Genomic DNA, 21,102 nt, shown 5'->3' on the forward strand with positions numbered 1-21,102 from the left:
TCAGGGGACCTGGGTGCTGGTCTCAGCCCCACGCCAGTCGCTGACAGGCTTCTGTTCCTTGGGCTTCTCGCCTATAGAATGAGGGTTGGAGAGAGGATTTTTCTCCTTCTCTTCTACAAGGATATGCTGTGACTGCCAGGGAAGGGCTGGCCATGCACAGTGCTTTCATGTATGGGCTCTGACTGTCACCAAAGAGCCAGACCGGGCCACAGGCCATCCTGGGAGAGGGGAGAGCCCTTTAATGTGGGCAGAGGGAATGTTGGCCCGCCAGAGTTCCCTCTCAGGTGTGGTGGGAGTGGCAGTTGAGTGGGGCAGTTGGAGAGGAGGACTTCAGGCGGGTGGGACAAGAGAAGCTGAATCTGAGGTCCTTGGGGAGAAGGAGGCCCAGGAGTCCTGGACAGCGGGTGCCAGGCTCTGAGCCCCATGACTGCTGACCCTCCTCCCCTCCCTCTCATCCTCAGCCCAGGTAAAGCTTCCTTTCCAGCCCAGGTAAAGCTTCTCCCTGTAGCAATTAGCGGCCACCATTTAGTCCCAACGGCCTTTGTCTCTCATCCCCAGGACAGGCTGTGTGTGTGCATGTGTGTGTGTGTGTGTGTGTGTGTGTGTTGGGGCCGGGGCGGGGGGTGACACCACTGAATGGGGCTGCCCAAGCAGGAGGCAGCAGGGACGAGGCTCCCAGAAGAAAGGCAGCCCCTCTTCCACTTTTGGAGCCCCTGCCATCATAAAAGAAAAGGCAGAAATGCCAAGACACGATTTCAAAATCTCTGAAATACAAAAGCCTACATTGAATAATTTAAGTCTTTTCCCACACATGCACAAACACATATACAGAGTAGTGTTCACAATTTAATTATGGGATTTATACTGCCCCCCTAAAAAAAGACCTGGAATTCATGAAGCATTACTGCACTTCTCATATGAGGTTTTCATCTTTCTTTCTTTCTTTCTTTCTTTCTTTCTTTCTTTCTTTCTTTCTTTCTTCTTTCTTTCTTCTTTCTTTCTTTCTTCTTTCTTTCTTTCTTTCCTTCTTTCTTTCTTTCTTTTCTTTCTCTTTCTTTTTTTCTTTCTTTCTTCTTTTTCTTTCTTTCTTTCTTCTTCTTTCTTCTTTCTTTATATCTTTCTCTTTCTTTCTTTCTTCCTTTTTTTTTTTTAACTTTTAAATATATTATTTTCCTGGGAGTGTAGATTTGAGTTGCCCTGAATCCAGGCTCTTGCATCCTTCTTTGATCGTGTCAGAATGTGTCTGTAACTGGATGGATGACCTTGTTTGGAGATGCCATCACTGGCCACTGTTTTAGGCCTTCTGGGAGATGAGGGGACTTGAGCAAAAGCACCCCCACTTCCCTTCCTGCACCCCCAGCTTGGTGCTGTCCCCTGCATGCACTTCCCTCTGCCACCTCTCTACCTCCCCCTCCCTCCCAACCCCAGTCCCTCATCACTCACAGGGCTTTCTGGTCCCAGGTGCCTGGGACCTGGGGACAGACAGGAGAGGTGCGGTGCAGGCAGGGCCTGGGAGAGCTCCCCAGTGTCTCCTCTGTGCTGGAGGCCAGTCAGGCCCTGGAGGAAGGGGCTGTGGGAGTTGGGGGAGACCATCAGATATTGTAACTTTGGTGGCTTTAAATTAAGAATGGATTTATTAAGAAAGAAGTAGGGCTGTAGTCTTGTACCTGGGAAAAATTTTATGACTAAAGGTGTGCCTGCTTTTGGTTGATGGAGGGACTCCCATCATGAGCACCAAGGAAGACCCAGAGTCCAGTTCTCAAGCATGAATTTGTTAATTTTCTGGGCTAGACAGGGGCAGAAATGAAACATAACAGAGCAAAGTGGGCAGGTGTGGAAAATGGTTCTTCTTGAGAAGACTTCTAGATGTCTTTTGTTCTCTCTTGGGGCAGAGACAAGGATAGAGAAAAAGGCCTCAGGAAACACTATAAGGAGGACAGCAGTGCCAACGCAATAATAAATATTACGTGACCCCGAATCTCAGAGTCACAGAGACAATAAGGCGTGGTGGGGATTGTGGCAAACTAAAGCATGTATGCCCTGCCCAGGAGGGGCTGCTGTGCTCAACGTGAGTGGATTGTCACCACGTGAGCATACAGAGCTCTTGATATTTGACGAAAGCCAGAAGCCAGTCTTATTTCTTTTTAATGTGGTATCTCCTCATTTTTAAATGTTTTCCACAAATTGGAAAAAAATGTTTAAACTATGCAGGCCATATAAAATGGAACTGCAAGTTGTACATAGTCTTTGTGTCCTGTGCTCTAAACAGAGCCCTTCCTGCTTCTGCCTGTCCAGTCTGTTGAGGTTAGGTTAGGAACCCCCTGCCTGCTAGCAGAGGGGTGCACCAGTGACTTTTTGGCATCTCCTGCCAACCCTCAGATGCTCTGCATGGAAAACACAATGCCAAGAACAGAGCCACGATGGCTGCAGGGACCCTGGCCCGGTTGGCACTGCCTCCTCCCAGCTCTCATCAGCTGTGTGCCCCTCAGACCCCATCCTGTGATTGCCAGCTAGCAGATTTCTCACCCCAGGCAGCTCCTCACTCCTGGCAGAGGATGGCGTGACAGACAGGGATAGAGACGTTAGCCAAAGCAGGCTTCCTGATTTTAAAAAAAAGTCTCATTTTTCCCCCCAGGGCTGCCAAATTTAGCAAAGTGCCATTCCAGCTGCAATGCTTCCAAGCCGCCTCAGATCATCATAACTTCACATGCCCTGGGGAGCACTCAAGGAAATTACCTTCTAGCACCGATTTCCTATGCACGCTGATTACTCAAACCTGGCCAGGGAGGCCTTGCCTCCAGTGTTTGGCATCTGGGACTCAGGAGCCCCTAAGACAAGCTGATGACATCTTGCTGCCAGGGTCCCTTACCATTAGAAAAAGGAACCAAAAATAGAAGTTATAGGTAAGGGTTCTCCACTGACAATGAGTTCCACCCTCTCAAAGGGGCTGGGAAAGATTAGCCTGGATGAGAGAGGACTAGCCACTGGGTCGCTGGGAGTGAGTTGTAGGAAACAGCAATGGTCCTCAAATATCACAGGGCACATGAAGAGGACATCAGTGGACGCTGCATGGCTCCGGAGAGCAGAGAAGTGTGCAGAAAAATTGCATTTAGTTCCACAGAAGGAAAAAAAAATCGTCCCCTTTAGGGCTATTTCTTTAGAAAATGCTTAACTTTTTATTTTGCAATGATTTCAAACTTACAGAAAAGTAACAGAAATAATGCTAAGAGATCCCAACTACCCTTCACTGAGATTTGCAGTGACATTTTTGCCACATTTACTTTAGCATTAATATCAAAATCTGGAAATTTATCTTTGATAAAATATTATTGCAGAATCTATAGTCCATATTTAAATTTCTCCAATGTTCCAATACTGTTCTTTTAAACATTTCACTTACTTATTCTTATTTCTTTAGAGCAGGAGTGAAAATTTATTAAAAAGTTTTAGAGCAGGAATGAAAGAAAGTAAAGTACACTTGGAAGAGGGTCAGGCGGGTGACTTGAGAGTCAAGTGCACAGTTTAACATTTGACTTGTGCCAATAATGCTCTTTATAGCAAATTTATTTTTTTCTGGTCAAGCATCCAATCTAGCCTTGTGTGTTGCTTTTAGCTGTCACATCTCTTCTGTATCCTTTAATCTGGGATGTTTCCTCACCTTTCTTTGTCTTTCGTGCAATTGATGTTTTTGAAGAGCACAGGCCACTTGTTCTGTAGAAAGCTCCTTTGGGTTCGTGCGGTATTTTCTCAAGACTAGATGCAGGGTATGCATTTCCTGCAGGAATACTGCATGCGGGCCGTCTTGAGAATAAGTGACTGGGGTCTGTCACCAAAGCGTGTTGAGGCCCGATCTGGTGGGCCAGAGGGAAATTCTCCATGAGAGGTTGGTTTGCCATGTCTTGGATTCTGTGGTTCTCCCCCAAATAATTTCAGCTGGGTTTCAGAACTTGCCGTGAGCTCTTTCTTCTTCATCAGCTAACCTGCTTTCCTACCTCTGCTTTGCTCAGGTTACCAAGGGCAGGGCAGTGGCCCAGTGGCCACGGGGAGGTCATAGGTGGTTGATCATGGACCACAGCTTGACTGTCCGCTGTGCGCGGCAGTTGCAGAGCGGGTGGGCATGCGGTAGAAAGACCGTGCCCAAAGGCTGTACTTGGGTTCAGGCTTCTTTTTTTGCTTCCGATCCAGACCGGGGCTGGATTCTGTTCATGCAGGGAGCCAAGGACCTATGCAAGAATGAGAGGCCGATTTTTAAACTTTTCAGCCCCAGCATCTCTGCAGTGGATAGCCTCCCTCTGTCTCCTGAAGTAAATGCAGAGAGGTCAGCAGGAGGCTTTTCTGAGTGGAGGGTGCCTTGGGTACAGAAAATTCTGAAGGACTTTCTGGTAAACAAACAAATGGAAGTCTTGTAGAAAAGGATCCAAGGAAGGTTTTGAATCTGAAGCCTTTCACAGTCATGCCCAGCCTTGTCTCGACTCTTCCCTAAGCCTGGTGCGTAGAGCCTCATGACACAGGCACCACACACAAACTGAGGCTCAGCCAAAAATCTCTGTTTGGGCTTTGTCTCAAATCCTTCTAGTCTCACCTCCCGCAAAAGTCCTCCCTAACCCCGTCCTCCTCCCAGACCGTATTGACCTCTACTTTCTCAGAACTTCTGTAGCACAGGTCTGCATTACTCAGTGACACTGCGCACAAGACAGCCTGCTTTTGGCTTTAGATTCTTAAAATGATGATCAGGCATTACAGCAATGTGGGAGGAAACCCGAGTAACTTCCAGATCTTATTTCCCCACCTCTAGAGGTGACCATCATCTTGAATTTGGTGTAGAGTGTTCCCATTCATTTTGTAAAAATAAACTTTATTTTTTAAGAATGGTTTTGGTTTACAAAAAAATTGCAAAGATAGTACAGAGTTCTCCAGTACCCCATATCCAGCTACCCTTACTAATAACATTAATAACACCTCAAGTTAGTATGGTGTATGTGTTATAATTAATGCACAATATTGACACATTGTTAACTAATATTTATACTTTGCTAGATTTCCTTTGTTTTTATCTAACATCCTTTTTTGGTTCCAGGATCTCATCCAAGATGCCTCTTCCCAGGTAGTTGTCAGGTCTCCTTAGGTGCCCCTTGGCTGTGTCAGTGTCTCAGGCTCTCCTTGTCTTTGATGACCTTGACAGTTTTGAGGAGTACCAGCCAGGTATTTTGTAGACTGTCCCTCAACTGGGATTCGTCTGATGCTTTTCTCATGATTAGACCGGCGTTATGAGGTTTTGGGCAGAGGACCTCAGAGGTAAAGTGCCCTTCTTGCCACATCATATTAAGGGTACACGTTATCAACAGGACTTATCACTGCTGATGTTGACCTTGATTACCTGGCTGAGGTGATGTGTGCCAGGCTTCTCCACTGTAAAGTTGCTATTTTTTTTCCTTCTCCATATGGTACTATACTCTTGGAAGCATCAGATTCTAGTTGATTAAGTTGTTTCTCACAGGGCTATGGGTTGACACTTCTGATACTGCTATACATGTACACTTAATTGAATAGTTAAGTAAACACATGGTAGATGGTGAGAGCCAGGCTTCTCAGTTTTAGAATTGGAGCTTACAAATAAGCAAGGGGAGGAGGCTAGAATTGTGATAATTATGGTAATGGATTCAAGTTGGAGAGTCAGTATGAACTCACTGTTAGCTTAAAATAGATATGGATGGTTACATATAGAAATATTTATCGATATGTGTTTATGCACTAGCTAATATGCATACATATATTTCCTTGCTTTGTCAGCATTGAGGGCCTAGAAGCAACAACATCCTAATAACAAAGAATTTACCTAGTGTCCAGATCTTAGTTCTAATATGATTCTCCAGTATAAGGAGTTTCAAGTACTTGGAGAAATGAAATTTTACTACAAATATAGTCATTATTAAATAAAATATGTTATTATATATTGCAAGTACATGAATTTGTATATTGTATATTTTGCAAGTTTGTTAACTTTATATAAATGGTATCAAAGTGTATGTATTTTTCTGCAGCTTTTTCCCCCCTCTCAATTTATCATATGAGCTGTACACATAGTTTGATATGTGGACTTAGTTTATTCATTTTTACTGTTGAATAGTAATATGCCAAACTCGTATTACACAATTTATTCATCCATTCTCCTATTCATGGATGTTTAAGATATTATGAACAGAGCCACTATAAATATTCCTGTAGAGGGGCCACAAAAATATTTTTTGCATGAGATTCCATCCTCTGTGGATTGTTTCCTTGTGTTTTCCTAGACTGAACTTCAGTGTTGACACCAGTATGAGAGAAGAGAGGCTAGCAGGGGCAGGGAGGAAATTCGGAGGAGAATGGAAGACAGTCTGCAAAATTAGTGGCCACTCTGTATCTGACTGCTTGATCAGGCAGGCTTTCTCCAGGGCATATATATAATTAAGAAGGATAATTGCTGCCTGTGTTAGTAAGACAATCTTTAACTTGACCAGATAATGCCAAATTGCTTTACAAATTAGTTATACAATTTGTATTCCCACCAGGGGGGCTTAAAAGCTGCAGTGCTCCATACATATGCCAAGAATTGCAATTTTTAGACTTTTAAATAATGTATATTTGAAGAATGAGAAATGGCTGTTATTGTGATTGTGGTTTTAACTCATATTTTCCTGATACTCAGAGATTGAGCATATTTTTGTGTTTATTTGGATCATTTGTCAATTGTCTTTTGCTAGCTCCTCCAATTAAGTGTTTGTCCTTCTGTTATTAATGTAATGAGAATTCTTTATAAATTCTGCATACTAATTCTTTACAGTTAAATGGGTCACATCTATACCAGTATGTTGCTTCTCTTACAAATTATGTCTTCTGATTAATGGACATCTATAATTTCAGTGTACTAGAATTTATCAAGATTTTGCTTTAGGACTTTTTAAAGAAAATTGCTTTAAGAAATTATTCCCTATCATAAGATCATAAATACATATCTCTGTATGTACTTTGTACTGTTAACATGGTATTCCTTTTTCACCCTGTTACTTTTAGCTTATTTGTGTGTTTATATTTAAAATAAACTTGTCATAGGAAGCATATCATTGGATCTTCTTTTTATATTCAGTCTGACAATCTTTGTTTTTTAATTGAAACGTTTACTCCATTTATATTTAATGTAATTGTTGATATGGTTGTGTTTAAGTCTATTGGCTTGCCATTAATATTTGTCTTCTATTTATTCCTTTTTTTTTATTCTTCTGTCCCTCCTTGCCTACCTTTTTTTTTTTTTTTTTTGGTTAATCTACTATTTAGTGTTTCATTTTATTTCCTTGACTGACTTCTTAGCTTTAACCCTTTTCAAAAAGTATTTTTTCTAGGGCTAACACAATGTTATAATTTATACTTTGTTATTTTTATATCATCCCATACTAAATTTCAAAATAATTTATATTTTACTGTGTGTTATTGTGTGCTTATTTTTCACTTTCTGGGGAAAGGATTTGCATCTTAGTTGTTTCTCATATTTACTATTATTCATTCATTCAACAAATATGTATTAAACATCTCCTATGTACCAGGGACTATGCCAGGTATTAGAAATATAGCTGTGAACAAGACAAACATGAAGCCCACAGTTTGTCTGGGGAAATAAAAATATAGGAAAGTTTTCTTAGAAAAGGAAATGTTTGAACTGAGCCTTGAAGGCTGAGCAGGAATTGGTCAAGTGAAGAAAGGGATACTAGATGGTTCCAGGTTGTGGCAGTAGTAAATACAAAAACTAAAAAGCAGGAGGAATAAACAGTTTGTCCAGGGAGTATTAAGATATTCCACATGGCTGGAGTGCAGTATTCAATGGTACAAATAGAGGGTGGAGAGTAGAGTATGCAGTTTGGCCAGACTTTTAGGGAGTCTCTGGTAGCTGCTAATATTCTCATTGAATTAGGAATCTACAGTTGGGTCTATGATATTCATGTCATTAATATTCATTAACTGTGGCTGGGCACAGTGGCTCATGCCTGTAATCCAAGCACTTTGGGAGGCTGAAGCAGGCAGATTGCTTGAGCCCAGGAGTTTGAGATGAGCCTGGGCAACATGGCAAGACCTCGTCTCTACTAAAAATACAAAAATTAGCTGGGCATGGTTGTGCACGCCTGTAGTCCCCTCTACTTGGGAAGCTGAGGAGGGAGGATCACTTGAGCCCAGGAGGCAGAGGTTATGATGAGCTGAGATCGTGCCACTGCACTCCAGCCTGGGTGACAGAGTGAGATCCTGTCTCATTTTTTTTTTTTTTTTTTTTGGTGACTCACGCCTGTAATCCCAGCACTTTGGGAAGCTGAGACAGGTGGATCACCTGAGGTCAGGAGTTCGAGATCAACCTGGCCAATATGGCAAAACCCTGTCTCTACTAAAAATACAAAAATTAGCCAGATGCAGTGGCGTGCACCTCTAGTCCCGGCTACTCAGGAGGCTGAGGCTGGAGAATCGCTTGAACCCGGGAGGCAGAGGTTGCAGTTAGCCAAGATCACACCACTGCACCCCCACCTGGGCGACAGAGTGAGACTCCGTCTCAACAACAACAACCACAACAACAACAAAAACTTTAAATTCATTAACAATGATTAAAGAGCTTTTCAGCAACTACTAGCTCTAAAACATGTGGGCTTCTCCATCTGACTACAAGTCTTCAGTTTCCACATTGGGGGATTTATCTTTTTGATATGAAGACATTATGATTTTCAAATTCTGTTGTAAAAAATACGTATATTATTCCAGAGGAGTGCCTCTTGTTATATAATATAAGCAAGGGTTATTGTAGCGTTATTGGAGGAGGGAGGGAACATCAGTTTCCTGTATCCAGAGTGCCCCAGATGAGATAGATGCTACTCATTCTCTATATACTCTTGAGTAAGTCCTTCCTCTCTCTGGGCCTCTGTTTCCTCTTCTGTATAATGAGAAATGTGTAAAAGATTGCATCTGAGGACACTTCCAGCTCTGCCATGCCATGGTTTCATCAGCCACGAACAACTTGATGGGAGTTGGTTTATTTACTGCTTCTAGCTATGAAAACTTCCAGAAAGAACTCATGGGAATGTGACCCGTGTTTATATAACAATAAGGCCTTTGTTTGCAAGTGGCAGAGACCAACTCAACATACCTTAGGTAAAAAAGGAGAATTTATCTATAGGGTATGAGGAAAGGGCTGTCATGGGACCCTAGGGCAGGAATAGAGGGAGGCCTCAGGAAAGGACTAAGACTAGCCATGGGAAACCTTCAGGGATCATGCTCTATGGATTGGATTTAGGTGGCTGGAGAATGGGGTGGCTGGCTTGGGGACTGAACAGACATCGCAAAAAGTGTCCTCTCCACCTGGGTCGTTGGTTTTCATTTGGGGCAGCAGTCACAGAAGTGTGAGGAATGTGGGCCTGTCCAGATGTGGCTGGTCCTGGGGGGTGGCGTTGCTGAAGTTCTCTGACCAGTGGGTATCAGGATGGAGGGGATGTGGATGCACAAACTCCTGGGGATCTGAGAGAATCTGAAAGAAGAAGGGGTGTGTGCATGTGTGTGCATGGGTGTGTGTGTGCATGTTTATGGATGTGTGTGCATGTGTGCACCTGTGTGGCTGTGTGCATGCATGTGTGTGTGTGCACGTGTGTGTGTGTGTCAGCCAAACTTCACTCTGAGTAATACTAAGAAAGAAAACCTATTTTCTTTGGGATCTTTCCCTGGGCTGGTACTCAGCCTTGGTCATTGGACTGGCTCCCAGCTGAAACCACACCATAGGGTTTTCTGCTCTCGGCCAACCCAACATGAGAAAAGAGGAACTAAATGGTCCTACTAATAAGAAAGCCTCAGCGTACCATTAAGGGACGTAGCAGGTCTTCTGGCCACACTCCCCTACAAATGTGGAAAGCTGATTGGTGAAAACAGTTCTCAGGGGTCAAAGCAAAGGAACTGATCTGGGTAAAGTAGAAGCTGCCTGATCCCAATCAGACATCCTCACCTCTCAATAACCTTCGCCATTTCTCTGCCATAGAGGGAAAGTGTCCCCAGGCCAAAAGCCCAGGGCTCCAGGCTGCCATCAGGATGGTGGATGAAGGACCCTACTTTATCTCAGATCTGGACCAGCGAGGCCGGCGGAGACCCTTTGCAGAGAGATATGACCCCAGCCCGAAGACCATGATCCCAGTGCGACCCTGTGCAAGGTAAGTCAGAAGAAGGATGGAAGGGAGGGCCAGGGCAGGACCTCCAGGAATGTCCATTAGGAGAGTGGGCACTGCTCCTGCAACCCATCTGCTGCTCTATCTGCTCGTCCTTTTGCCCATCCACCCATGCACGCATTCATTCATTTATCAATCACTCACTTCCTTGCCTCCTCCTGTCCTTTGGTGAAAAGGAGGCAGTAGCTCAGGTTTAAGGAGAGCTTTCCATGATCCAGGACCTGTCCAGGTGCTTTACAAATATCTTCTCATTTACTCTTCACAAACTCCTTGGAGGTACTATTACTATCTTTATCTGATAGGTGAGGAAACAGGCACAGAGAGGTTAAGTGACTTGCCTAAGGTTTACCAGGTAGCTTTTGCTTTGTAACAAACTGTCTCAACATTTAGCAGCTTAAAACAATTGCCACTCATTTAGCTTACAGTTTGATTGGTGATCCATAAAATAAAGCAACTTGGGCTGAGCTCAGCTGGGTGGTTCATTTGGTCTTGACCAGACTTACTCCTGTACAGCAAGGTGGCTGTGCTGCTGGAGGTGGGCCGGCTGTTGGCTGGGGCAGTGGGGCAACTGGACCCCATGTGTGCTCAACCTCCAGCAGGCTAGCCCAGGCTCGGTCACACAGTAATGCGGCAGGCTTCCAAGGGAATGAGTGACAGCATGCAGGCCTTCTTGAGATTCAGGTTTGCAACTGGCACACCACTTTTTTCACTGTATTCTATTGGCCAAAGCAGATCACAAGCCAGCTTATATTCAAAGTGTGAGGAAACAGACTCGACTTTTTGATGGAATGAGCTGCCAGGTCACATTCCAAGGAATTGGGAACAGATGGGGAGAGAAAATGGGGTCATTTTTGAAATCCAGGATAGAAACTCAAGTAGTCTGATTTCTGAGCTCACGTGCTCAACCTTGCAGCATACTGTATTATTATATATATTATTAGCATTATGCTAACCATAATATTATGAAATTCTACCTTTTATACATGGAACGAGGCCCTGTGGTTTGCTCTCTGAGCAGCAGAAGGCCAAGTGGCAACTCTATAATAAGCAGACACTGTGCTATCTTCTCCCAGCATCTCTGTCTGGGCCAAGGACACACACATTTAAGCCCTCCAAGGTGAGATGTGGAGGTTGGAAGGTGAGGACATGTGCTATTATTCCTAGCCCCAGGAGACCTCTAACTGTCCACTTTTTCAACCAGTTTATAATTGTTTTGTGGAGAGGCAACGTGGGGATGTGCTGAAGGGAATGATAGGACTCTGGAGTCAACAAGCAGTGGGTTTGAATTCCCGTCTCACCACTTTCCAGCAGTAAGACCTTGGGCAAATACTCTAAACTCTCTGTGCCTTGACATTTTTGTCTATGAAACGGGCATATAATACTACCCTGCCACCCATCTTACTGAGTTGTTGTGAGGAATATATGAAATAATGCATGACTGTATCATGAAAGTCACCTTTTAGGGAATTTTTACTATGTGCTGAGCTCGTAGTACCTTATTCACATGAATTTAACTTGAATTCTCCCAAAAGCAGGGCCTCAGTCAAGAACCTGGAGGCAAATCACTTATTTGAGAAGTGATTCCAAGGAGCAAGAAGAAAGATTTAGGGAGAGTGATGCAGGGAAGAAGGAAAAGGCAACATGAGGTGTGGCCTCAGCGTCACTGCTGTGAGCAGAGGGGCCTGGATCCTACTAGGTCCTTCTAGAAAGTGTCCAGTTTTCCACCCAGAGGATGTGAGGTGGACTTCTATACTCCCTTAGTGAAGTTTTGCCCCTGGGGGTATTAATGCCCTGCAATTCTGGGCAGGAGGAGGAGGAAGAGGAGAAGGAGGAGAAAAAGGAAGAGAAGGAGGAATGGGAGGGGAAAAAAGAAGGAAGAGGAGGAGGGGAAGAAGAAATGAAGAACGAAGAGGAACAAAAAAAGGAAATGATGAGTTTTGAGTATTATTACCTTTGTCTTTAAGAAAATTTATTAAAATTTAGGTAATTTAATTTTGAATATTCTGTGTTTAACAACTAACGTGCAAAATTCCTGAAAATTTAACAATTGGCTCTCACCAGCTGGCCCCAGCCCATCACTGCTCAAAGGGCTAATAAACATAATGAATACAAGTCACAGATTCTGAGTGCAGCTGTGGTTGCTACTGTAGTTACAAGTTCAATCCAGAGAGAGAGTTGGGGCAATGACCCCAATGCCCGGAACACTGAGTGTCTTGTTTGTCTGCAGGTTAGCACCCAACCCAGTGGATGATGCAGGGCTACTCTCCTTTGCCACATTTTCCTGGCTCATGCCGGTGATGGTGAAAGGCTACCGGCAAAGGCTGACCGTGGGCACCCTGTCCCCATTGTCACCATATGACTCATCTGACACCAATGCCAAAAGGTACCAGGATTTGCTTGGGTCACTGTATTAGTCCATTTTCATACTGCTATGAAGAAATACCCAAGAGTGGGTAATTTATAAAGAAAAAGAGGTTTAATGGACTCACAGTTCCATGTGACTGGGGAGGTTTCACAATCATGGTGGAAGGTGAAGGAGAAGTAAAGGCACGTCTTACACGGTGGCAGGCAAGAGAGTGTGTGCAGAGGAATGGTCCTTTGTAAAACCATCAGATCTCATGAGACTTACTACCACAAGAACAGCACAGGAAAATCCGTCCCCATGATTCAGTTACCTCCCACCGGGTCCCTCCCATGACAGGTGGAGATTATGGGGGCTACAATTCAAGATGAGATTTGGGTGGGGACATAGCCAAACTGTATCAGTCACCTCAGGAGAGAAGCCCACTCTAAGGAAGGGGTCCCATAAATTCTTTTGTGTGCTCCCTAGTTGTGTGCTTCACAATTTCTCCAACATGGAAAATGACACCCGTGGGTGCTGGTAACCATTCTCTGAGATTCGGGCTGGACTGCATGAACTTCTTGGCCCAAGCTGTGGGGAGGTGGGAATTAGGCAGCATTAGCAGGGAGAGAGGACTCATTGGAGAGCTATGGCCTGAGGCTCAGGATCCTTCTGGCTGAGCTCCAGCTGGTTTGCAGGGGCACTGCATCAGGACAGAGGTGGCCAGAATCTCACTTTGCCCTGTGCTGGTCAGACCCTATCTGACCAGCATGAAGCATCAGGTTTTGTTTTACTTTAAACATCATTATTGGACTTTTATATTACAAAATACATTTAGATTGATCCTAATGAAACTGCCAATATTTGACAATTTTAACTTGTAAAAATGTAAATGTCATTTGTCCAACCTAATTCATATTCATTATTAAAATGTGAAAGCAGCAGAAGTTTAAGCCATGGAAGGATCTCTCCCATGCTCCTGCTCTACTCCCTGGAGGCAAGCACTGTGAAAATCTCACTGTGGTTCTGTCCAGAATTTTCCTACTCTGATTAAACACACCCTGGGCTACCGTCTTCTTCAGATCAGTACCTCTTCTTACCCCCCACTCACAGATCATGTTTTATTTTAATCTAAACAAAAAATGAAGCATACTACATAACTGTTGATCATGTTGCTCTTTTCAGTTAAGAGTTTATAAAGACTTTTCCATGTTAGGATAAAGACATCAACTTCATTTTTTCCAGCAGCTGCATTGAACTCTGTGGTTCTGATTAAATATATAATATAAAGAATGGGGAAGGCCTGGGAGTGTTAGTCATGGCCTCCTAATTGCTTCTAGAATTGTGCTTCTCCTCATCTGTGCCCCGAAGAAATCTCAGCTAGTGGTACATTCCAAAATCTACCTCCCGGAGAAAGTTGCCAGGGAGCACTGAGGGCAAGGCACTGGACCAGCTCTCTGCCGTCCTCTCTGGCCAGTGCTTCTCCATCTGTTCTTAATGTTTCCTCCCATCTACCCAATGTCCACTTAAATCCTTGTCTCTCCCATGCTGTGTTATGCTCCTAAGTGATCCCCTCCACTGCAAAGGCTTAAACACCAAACACATGCTGACTCCCCCAGTAACGTGTCCATGTCTATCTCCAGGCCACAGCCCACTTCCAGACTCTGAAACTGCGTGGCCAGCATCCAATGGGATGGCTGCACTTGGATGCCTCATGAGCATCTTCTGTCTAAAGCTAGACCTAGTCTTGATCCACAGCCCCAAACTGACACTATTCCTCTCCTCTTCTGCTTTTTCCCATCTCTGTCTCTGTAAATATTCACACAGTTGGCCAAGCCCGAAAACTGGGGTCCGTCCTTGAACCGCTTTCCCCTTTCCTCCCACATCTCATTCATCAGTAAGCCCCGTTGTCGCTCTATGTCCACTTTTCTTTAATTCCACTGCCACCTCTCACCTGGAGGCTGACAATCTCCTGCTGTGGTCTCACAACATCATCCATCACTTTCATAGCAGCCAACTGATCTTTTAGATGTGCAAAATGGTCTTGTCACATCAGCTTAAAAAACTGTAATGGCTTCCTTTGCACTTGGAGTGAAACCTAAACTCCTGAAGGCCCTTGAGGTTTTCCCTAGGTCTTGTGAAGTCCCCCAAGGTCCCAAAAGTTCCTGCCTTGCTTCCCACTGTCCCATCAGCCCCTCCTCTTTGTGCACCACACTCCTGTCTCTCTGGTCTTCTTCCAGATCTTTGAAATGAACAACGTCTTCACTGGGCTGAGAAGATTTTTCTCTTGGCCTTTCTGTTGCCTCTGCCTTCTTATAAAAGCTGACACTGTGGCAGAGATGGGTGGTAGGCAGAGGAAAAGAAGGCCTGGCAAGGACCCAGATGCCACAGGCATACCAGCTTGTGTCTAGGCATTGCCCCCTGCCCTTCCCAAATCCCACCTGTTCAGGAAAAGCAGAAAGCTGAGCCGGTGCTGGAAGGCACCACTGCCAAGGAGGGGGGCTGTGCTGAGCACCCTTGCAAGAGCATGCCCAACAGCATAGCTTCAAACAGCACATAGAAGTGCCAATCCATTTTATGCTTCTGTTTTTTCATCACAGATTTCGAGTCCTTTGGGATGAAGAGGTAGAAAGGGTGGGTCCTGAGAAGGCCTCTCTGAGCCGCGTGGTGTGGAAATTCCAGAGGACACGCGTGTTGATGGACATTGTGGCCAACATCCTGTGCATCATCATGGCAGCCATAGGGCTGGTGAGTGAGGCAGCCCTTCCTCCTCGTCTGCTGGGTCCCCAGCCTATCAAAGAATGTCATTAGTTACTTTCTCTACAAGCTGGTGGGTTTAGTGCATTGTCATTATCTTTGCGCTCCTTGGGGGCGAATTTTCATAAAGTGAATCCTTGTCAAGCACAGCAGCAGCCACCAAAATTAATTAAAAAGTTTGCCTCCTAAAGTCAGCTTGCTGGCATGATCTGAGGCCTCCTATGCCAGCCTCAGCCCTCAGTGGCCCTCTCTTCTCCCCACCGTGCTGTTTTACAGACAGTTCTCATTCACCAAATCCTCCAGCAGACCGAGAGGACCTCTGGGAAAGTCTGGGTTGGCATCGGACTGTGCATAGCCCTTTTTGCCACCGAGTTTACCGAAGTCTTCTTTTGGGCCCTTGCCTGGGCCATCAACTACCACACGGCCATCCCGTTGAAGGTGGCGCTCTCCACTTTGGTTTTTGAAAACCAAATGTCCTTCAAGACATTGACGCACATCTCTGTTGGTGAGGTAAGCTGGCTCAGAGGAGTTTAATGTTGGAAAATGAGTCCTGAGTGGTTTGAGTGCATGTGAGATGTGGATCCTGGGTGGAGCACCTGCCTTCCTTTTGCTTGTCAATGACCTGCCCATCACGTTCCATCTCCTGACTAAGTGAGGTGGTGGAGACAAAAAACACCAGAGGAGTTCAGAGAGAGGAGGGCTCAGTTCAGGCTGGAGAATTTGGAGAGACTTCCTAGTTCCAGTGGGAACAGGGCTCAGGGAGACTTAATCCAATTGCTTCGATGGTCAATGGGGACTGTGGAGGAGTACTGAGCACACTATAGGCATTTAATAAAATGGATGAACTGATGGCTCCAATAATCCCAATTGTGTAGCACAGGGGATGCCAAAGCCACAATGAAGACCATGCCTGTTGGACTTCAGAGTTGATATTTTCTTAAGCTCTTAATCCTTGGCAATAAAATCCTTAACACTTATCAAAAACAAAAAACAAACAAAACACACACGACAACAACAACAACAACAACAACAAAAACTCCCGAATCAAGTGAACCCCAGGTGATGTGGGGTAAGATAAAAGACTTGCTTCTTTCTTACAGTTGCTCTTTTAGCAAGCTCAAAGCATTTAATTATGATTAGAATCAGTTGCATATAGCAAACCCAAAATAACAGTGAATTTAAAAAAAGGAATTAATTTCACTCTATGTAAAAGGAATCTAGAAGGGAATAATCCAGGGTTGGCACCGGAGCTTCCAGATCTTTCTGGTTTTTTTTATCACTGTCTTTGCACATGGCTGTCATCATGGTTCAAAACTAGACGCTAGAGACCCAGCCATCCCAGCCACGCTTCAGACAGGTGGTAGGAGAAAGAGGAACAGAAGAAGGGGTGCCTTCCAGGTTGAGTTGGCTGCCTTTAAGAATTCATCACAAATGTCCCATTCTACGCTTTGGCTTACATCACGTTGCCCTCAACATAGACACATGGCCACACTCCTTCCACAAAGGAGGCTGGGAAATGTAGTCTTTTCTGGGCTCATCTCTTCCGGGAAGAAGCGGAGTTGTCTTCACAAGGAAGGCTGAGGGAGAAGGGGGTCAGGGAGACTGGGTAGGCAGCTAGCAGTCCCTCCAGCATGCTCCCAGATGGTAACATTACACTTTGTCTTTCTGCATTGAGATGATCAGCCCTAAAAGACCGGCCTCTCCAAAGTCATACCAGAACCCATAAAACTCATCATATTGGTCCCCGGTGACCCCTTCCTGCTTTAGAGAAGTTTTTCTCCTTTCTCCCTAGATCCCCTCGGCCAGTCTGAAAGCCTTCATTTAAAGACATGTTTGACTGACTCTTCCAAAGCCTGAACCCTTGCGCTTTTCTTTCCAGGTGCTCAATATACTGTCAAGTGATAGCTATTCCTTGTTTGAAGCTGCCTTGTTTTGTCCTTTGCCAGCCACCATCCCGATCCTAATGGTCTTTTGTGCGGCGTACGCCTTTTTCATTCTGGGGCCCACAGCTCTCATCGGGATATCAGTGTATGTCATATTCATCCCCGTCCAGGTAATGGCAGGCTTTTGCGCTTCTAACTGCTTTGTATTTGCATTTCACACACTTTCACTGAATTGGGTGGAAGGCTGCATTTCTGGCGTATGAAGCCTGTGCCCCATTTTGTACTCACAGATTTACTTCCTTTTGCTTGTTTGTTTTGTTTTTTGTTTTGTTTTTGTTTAGTGACAGGGTCTCGCTCTGTCACCCAGGCTGGAGTGCAGTGGTGCAATCGTAGCTCACTGTAGCCTCAACCTCCTGGGCTCAAGCAATCTTCCTGTCTCAGTCCTGCCAACTAGCTGGGACTACAGGTGCATGCCACTGTACCTGGCTAGTTAAAAAAAAGATTGTAGAGATAGGGTCTCGCTATGTTGTCCAGGCTGGTCTTGAACTCCTGGGCTCAACCCATCCTCCTGCCACAGCCTCCTGAGCAGCTGGGATTACAGGGGCAAGCCACTGCCCCTGGCCACAGTGAAGGTTTTTAAAAAACTTGAATTTGAATGCCTTAGGAAGTGGAATGCCTCTTCAATTTGTCAAAGCCCCCAGCACTCCCCTTGAGTCCTGGCAATTCATGCCTTTATATCACCTGCCTGACCCCCCATGGTGTTCCTCAGACAGCATCAACAGCCACAACTCAAGGGAAGAACTTGGCTGAGAATCTCAAGCCAACTTCCTTTAGAACTTTTCCTGGCACTTACACTCCCATCTCTGGATTTTTAGGCCAGCTGCAACTCAGCAGTTCTCTCTGAAAACAGTGTTTGTACCTTGATTTCAGATGTTTATGGCCAAGCTCAATGCAGCTTTCCGAAGGTCAGCAATTTTGGTGACAGACAAGCGAGTTCAGACAATGAATGAGTTTCTGACCTGCGTCAAGCTGATCAAAATGTATGCCTGGGAAAAATCTTTTACCAACACTATCCAAGGTAGGACAAGAGTAGCTACTTAAAGAACAACTTACCTTGTAGAATATGCTCTTCTAAGGGGTTCTTACAGTTCCCAGGGCCAGGCATTCCAGAAGGAGGCTGAGGGGACCCTCTGAGCTGCTCTGCAGGTCAAAGGATTTTTCAAAGGATTATGGAGATTTAATAGTAGAGCCAGGCATCTGTTCTGGTGAACCCAAGGGTGAGTGACATATGGTTTCTCTTTCCTGGGGCAGGTGGATCCTGGTCCTGGCGAGTTACCTTTTATAAAAATAATCCACGAAAACATTGTGAGCAGGAAAAAAGCCGTCTCCAGCTATTTCCTTGACTTAGAAGACATCTACACACACATACACTCACACATCCGGGGTTACACAGAACTCTTTGCCTGCAGCAGCATCCTTGTGTTTGAATGGTCCACTGACTCAACACTCCTTGGGCAGATACGAGGAGATGCATATGTAGTTTTACTTTTTTTAAAGCTGATATAGAAACTATTTTGATCAAATATAAATGCAAATCTAATTGCAGGGACATTTACATAATTGCCGACGTAGACTCAGGTGGTTCACCAGTTAATGATCTGAACCACTGTTACAATGGACTCTCTGGATAGACAATTACACTTTTGCACCAGCATGGAACTGGGCCAAAGCTGTGTATCTGCACTCTAGGGAGTAGCTGTAGAGAACCTGCTTCTGAGCTGGCCAAAGGAAGTGCCCCAGGTTGGGACCGCCGCAGCACCAGGGGACCCTCTTTGAAAACCCAGAAACAAATCCTCACACTCTGAGTTCACTTCAGTGCAATTTAATTTGATTTGATTAAATTTGATTCCATGTGATTTCAAGTTAATTTAACTTGTCAATTTAGTTCAATAAATATATATCAAGTTCCTACTTTGTGCAAGGCCATGGGAGCTACACAAATGAAATGGAAAAGGTTCCTGCTTTTATGAGTAAGGGAGGATAAGACAACTTAGCTCAAAAATAGCCACGAGTTTGTTGGCTCTACCTTCAGAGTATATCCGGAAGCCATCTGCTCCTCTCCATTCCACTCCCACCCAGTCCAAGCCAATATCCTCTCCCTCCTGGACTATGGCAAGACATCTAGGCACTGCTCCTGCCTTCCCCCTCCCTCCTGCAATCCATTGTGCACTCAGCAGTCAGAGTGACCTTTAAAAAATGTCAATCAGATCCTGTTCCTCCTCTGCTGGAAAATAGTGGCTTCTTATCACACTTAAGATTATTCAAAGTTAGGTCTTTGGAGGGAACTCCAGATTCTTTCGTATGGTCTGTGAGGTCAGACACAATCTGGCTCTTGGTCACCTCTCTGACATCATCACGTTTTACCGTAACCTCAGGAAACTCAGCTCTAGCGGCGTCTGCCTTAGTTTGTTTCTAGAACCACACGCCACACTCGTTCGTGCCTCGGGATCCTTGCAATTGCTGTTTCCTTTGCCTGGAGTGTGCGCCTGCTGGATGTTTACAGTGACTTTGTCTTGACTTTAGGTCTCTTCTCAATGTCCAGAGAGGACTTCTGGGCTGCAGTTCCAAGCATGTCCATGCCCTACCTCTCAATCACTTCATCCTGCTCATTTCTTTCAGATCACTCAACACAATTTATAATTATTTAACTGTTTATTTCTTTATTGTCTATCTATCCCACTGGAAGAGGGCCGAGACCCTGTTCACTCCTGTATTCTCCAAACACAGGTGCAGCACTTGGCATATAGTAGACATCAGGTTCAAATATCTTAAGTGAGTGAACACATGAATTCACGTTATTCTATGGGGGAAGATGGAGAAAGTGCCACAAGAGAAACAGAGACGCTCCAAGGGGGAGCACACTGGGTTGGGGAGACTGGGAATGGCTTCCCTGCAGAAGTGGCTTTCAGGTAGGCCAAAGGGATAGGAAGGATTGGGACGCACAGAGAACTGGGGAAGCCCACTTAGAGAGGAGCAGAGGCCTGGAGGTGGAGATAAGAGGGTGCTCTTGGGGACTAGGGGGTGCTGGATGTTCTTTAGGGGAAGGGCACCTGGCTAGCAGAGCTTGGATCCCAGGAGAAGCGGGCTCCGATTCTGCCCTGATCACTGAAAAGGCAAGTTACTAAACCTGCGAAGACAGTTTGCTATCCTGTCAAAAAGGCATAAAATAACAGACTCTCTCTCACCATGCAGTGGTGAGGACGATCTAATGAGAAAGCGCCTGTGAAGTGTTGAGCAGAGCACCTGGCATGTAGTGATCACGCCATTAGAACATCTAGAGCTGTCCTGTGCGGGTATGAAATGGCTTTTGCAGAGGAGGCTGGAATTGGGGTTGAGGATAAGAAACAGCAGGTGAAGGAGGCTTAAATGTAATTTGTGAGCTTTGCAGAGCCGTGGGCATATTCTGGACTTAGGAAAGGGAGAATACTGTTGAGTTTTTGTGTCTATTCTTGGGACACCAGGCAGGTGCCTTCAGGCCAGCACATGTGTTTTGTTTCTCCCCATACAGTATAGTATTTAAAAATGTTTTTTTCATTTAGTTCCCAACATTTAAAAGTAGGGAGATGTCTCACAAAAATCTGGACCTCATGGGAGGATTGCTCGAGCCTAAATATTCGAGACTAGCCTGGGCAACATAGGGAGATCCCATCTCTGCAAAAAATTTTTTAAAAAAATTATCTGGGTGTGGTGGTATGCGCCTGTGGTCTCAGATACTCAGGAGGCTGAGGTGGGAGGATCACTTGAGCCTGAGAGGTCAAGGCTGCAGTGAGCTCTATCATGTCATTGCACTCCAGCCTAGGTGACAAAGCAATACTCTGTCTCAAATATAAATAAATAAATA

The 21,102-nt window shown here is 44.9% G+C and overlaps 1 protein-coding gene across 1 annotated transcript in view; it reads left to right on the top strand.

The window, feature by feature from the left end:
* Nucleotides 1-282: 282 nt before the first annotated feature.
* Nucleotides 283-21,102, top strand: part of ABCC12 (ATP binding cassette subfamily C member 12) — a 72,871-nt gene continuing 52,051 nt past the window's right edge. The window contains 7 exon segments of the mRNA XM_003263023.3: nucleotides 283-466; nucleotides 10,037-10,205; nucleotides 12,448-12,603; nucleotides 15,162-15,313; nucleotides 15,599-15,828; nucleotides 17,198-17,371; nucleotides 18,132-18,279. Coding sequence (XP_003263071.1) covers nucleotides 424-466; nucleotides 10,037-10,205; nucleotides 12,448-12,603; nucleotides 15,162-15,313; nucleotides 15,599-15,828; nucleotides 17,198-17,371; nucleotides 18,132-18,279 — 1,072 coding nt within the window. The 5' untranslated portion in view covers nucleotides 283-423.

This window comes from Nomascus leucogenys, chromosome 2 (assembly GCF_006542625.1).
Source record: "Nomascus leucogenys isolate Asia chromosome 2, Asia_NLE_v1, whole genome shotgun sequence".
Lineage (NCBI taxonomy): Eukaryota > Metazoa > Chordata > Mammalia > Primates > Hylobatidae > Nomascus > Nomascus leucogenys.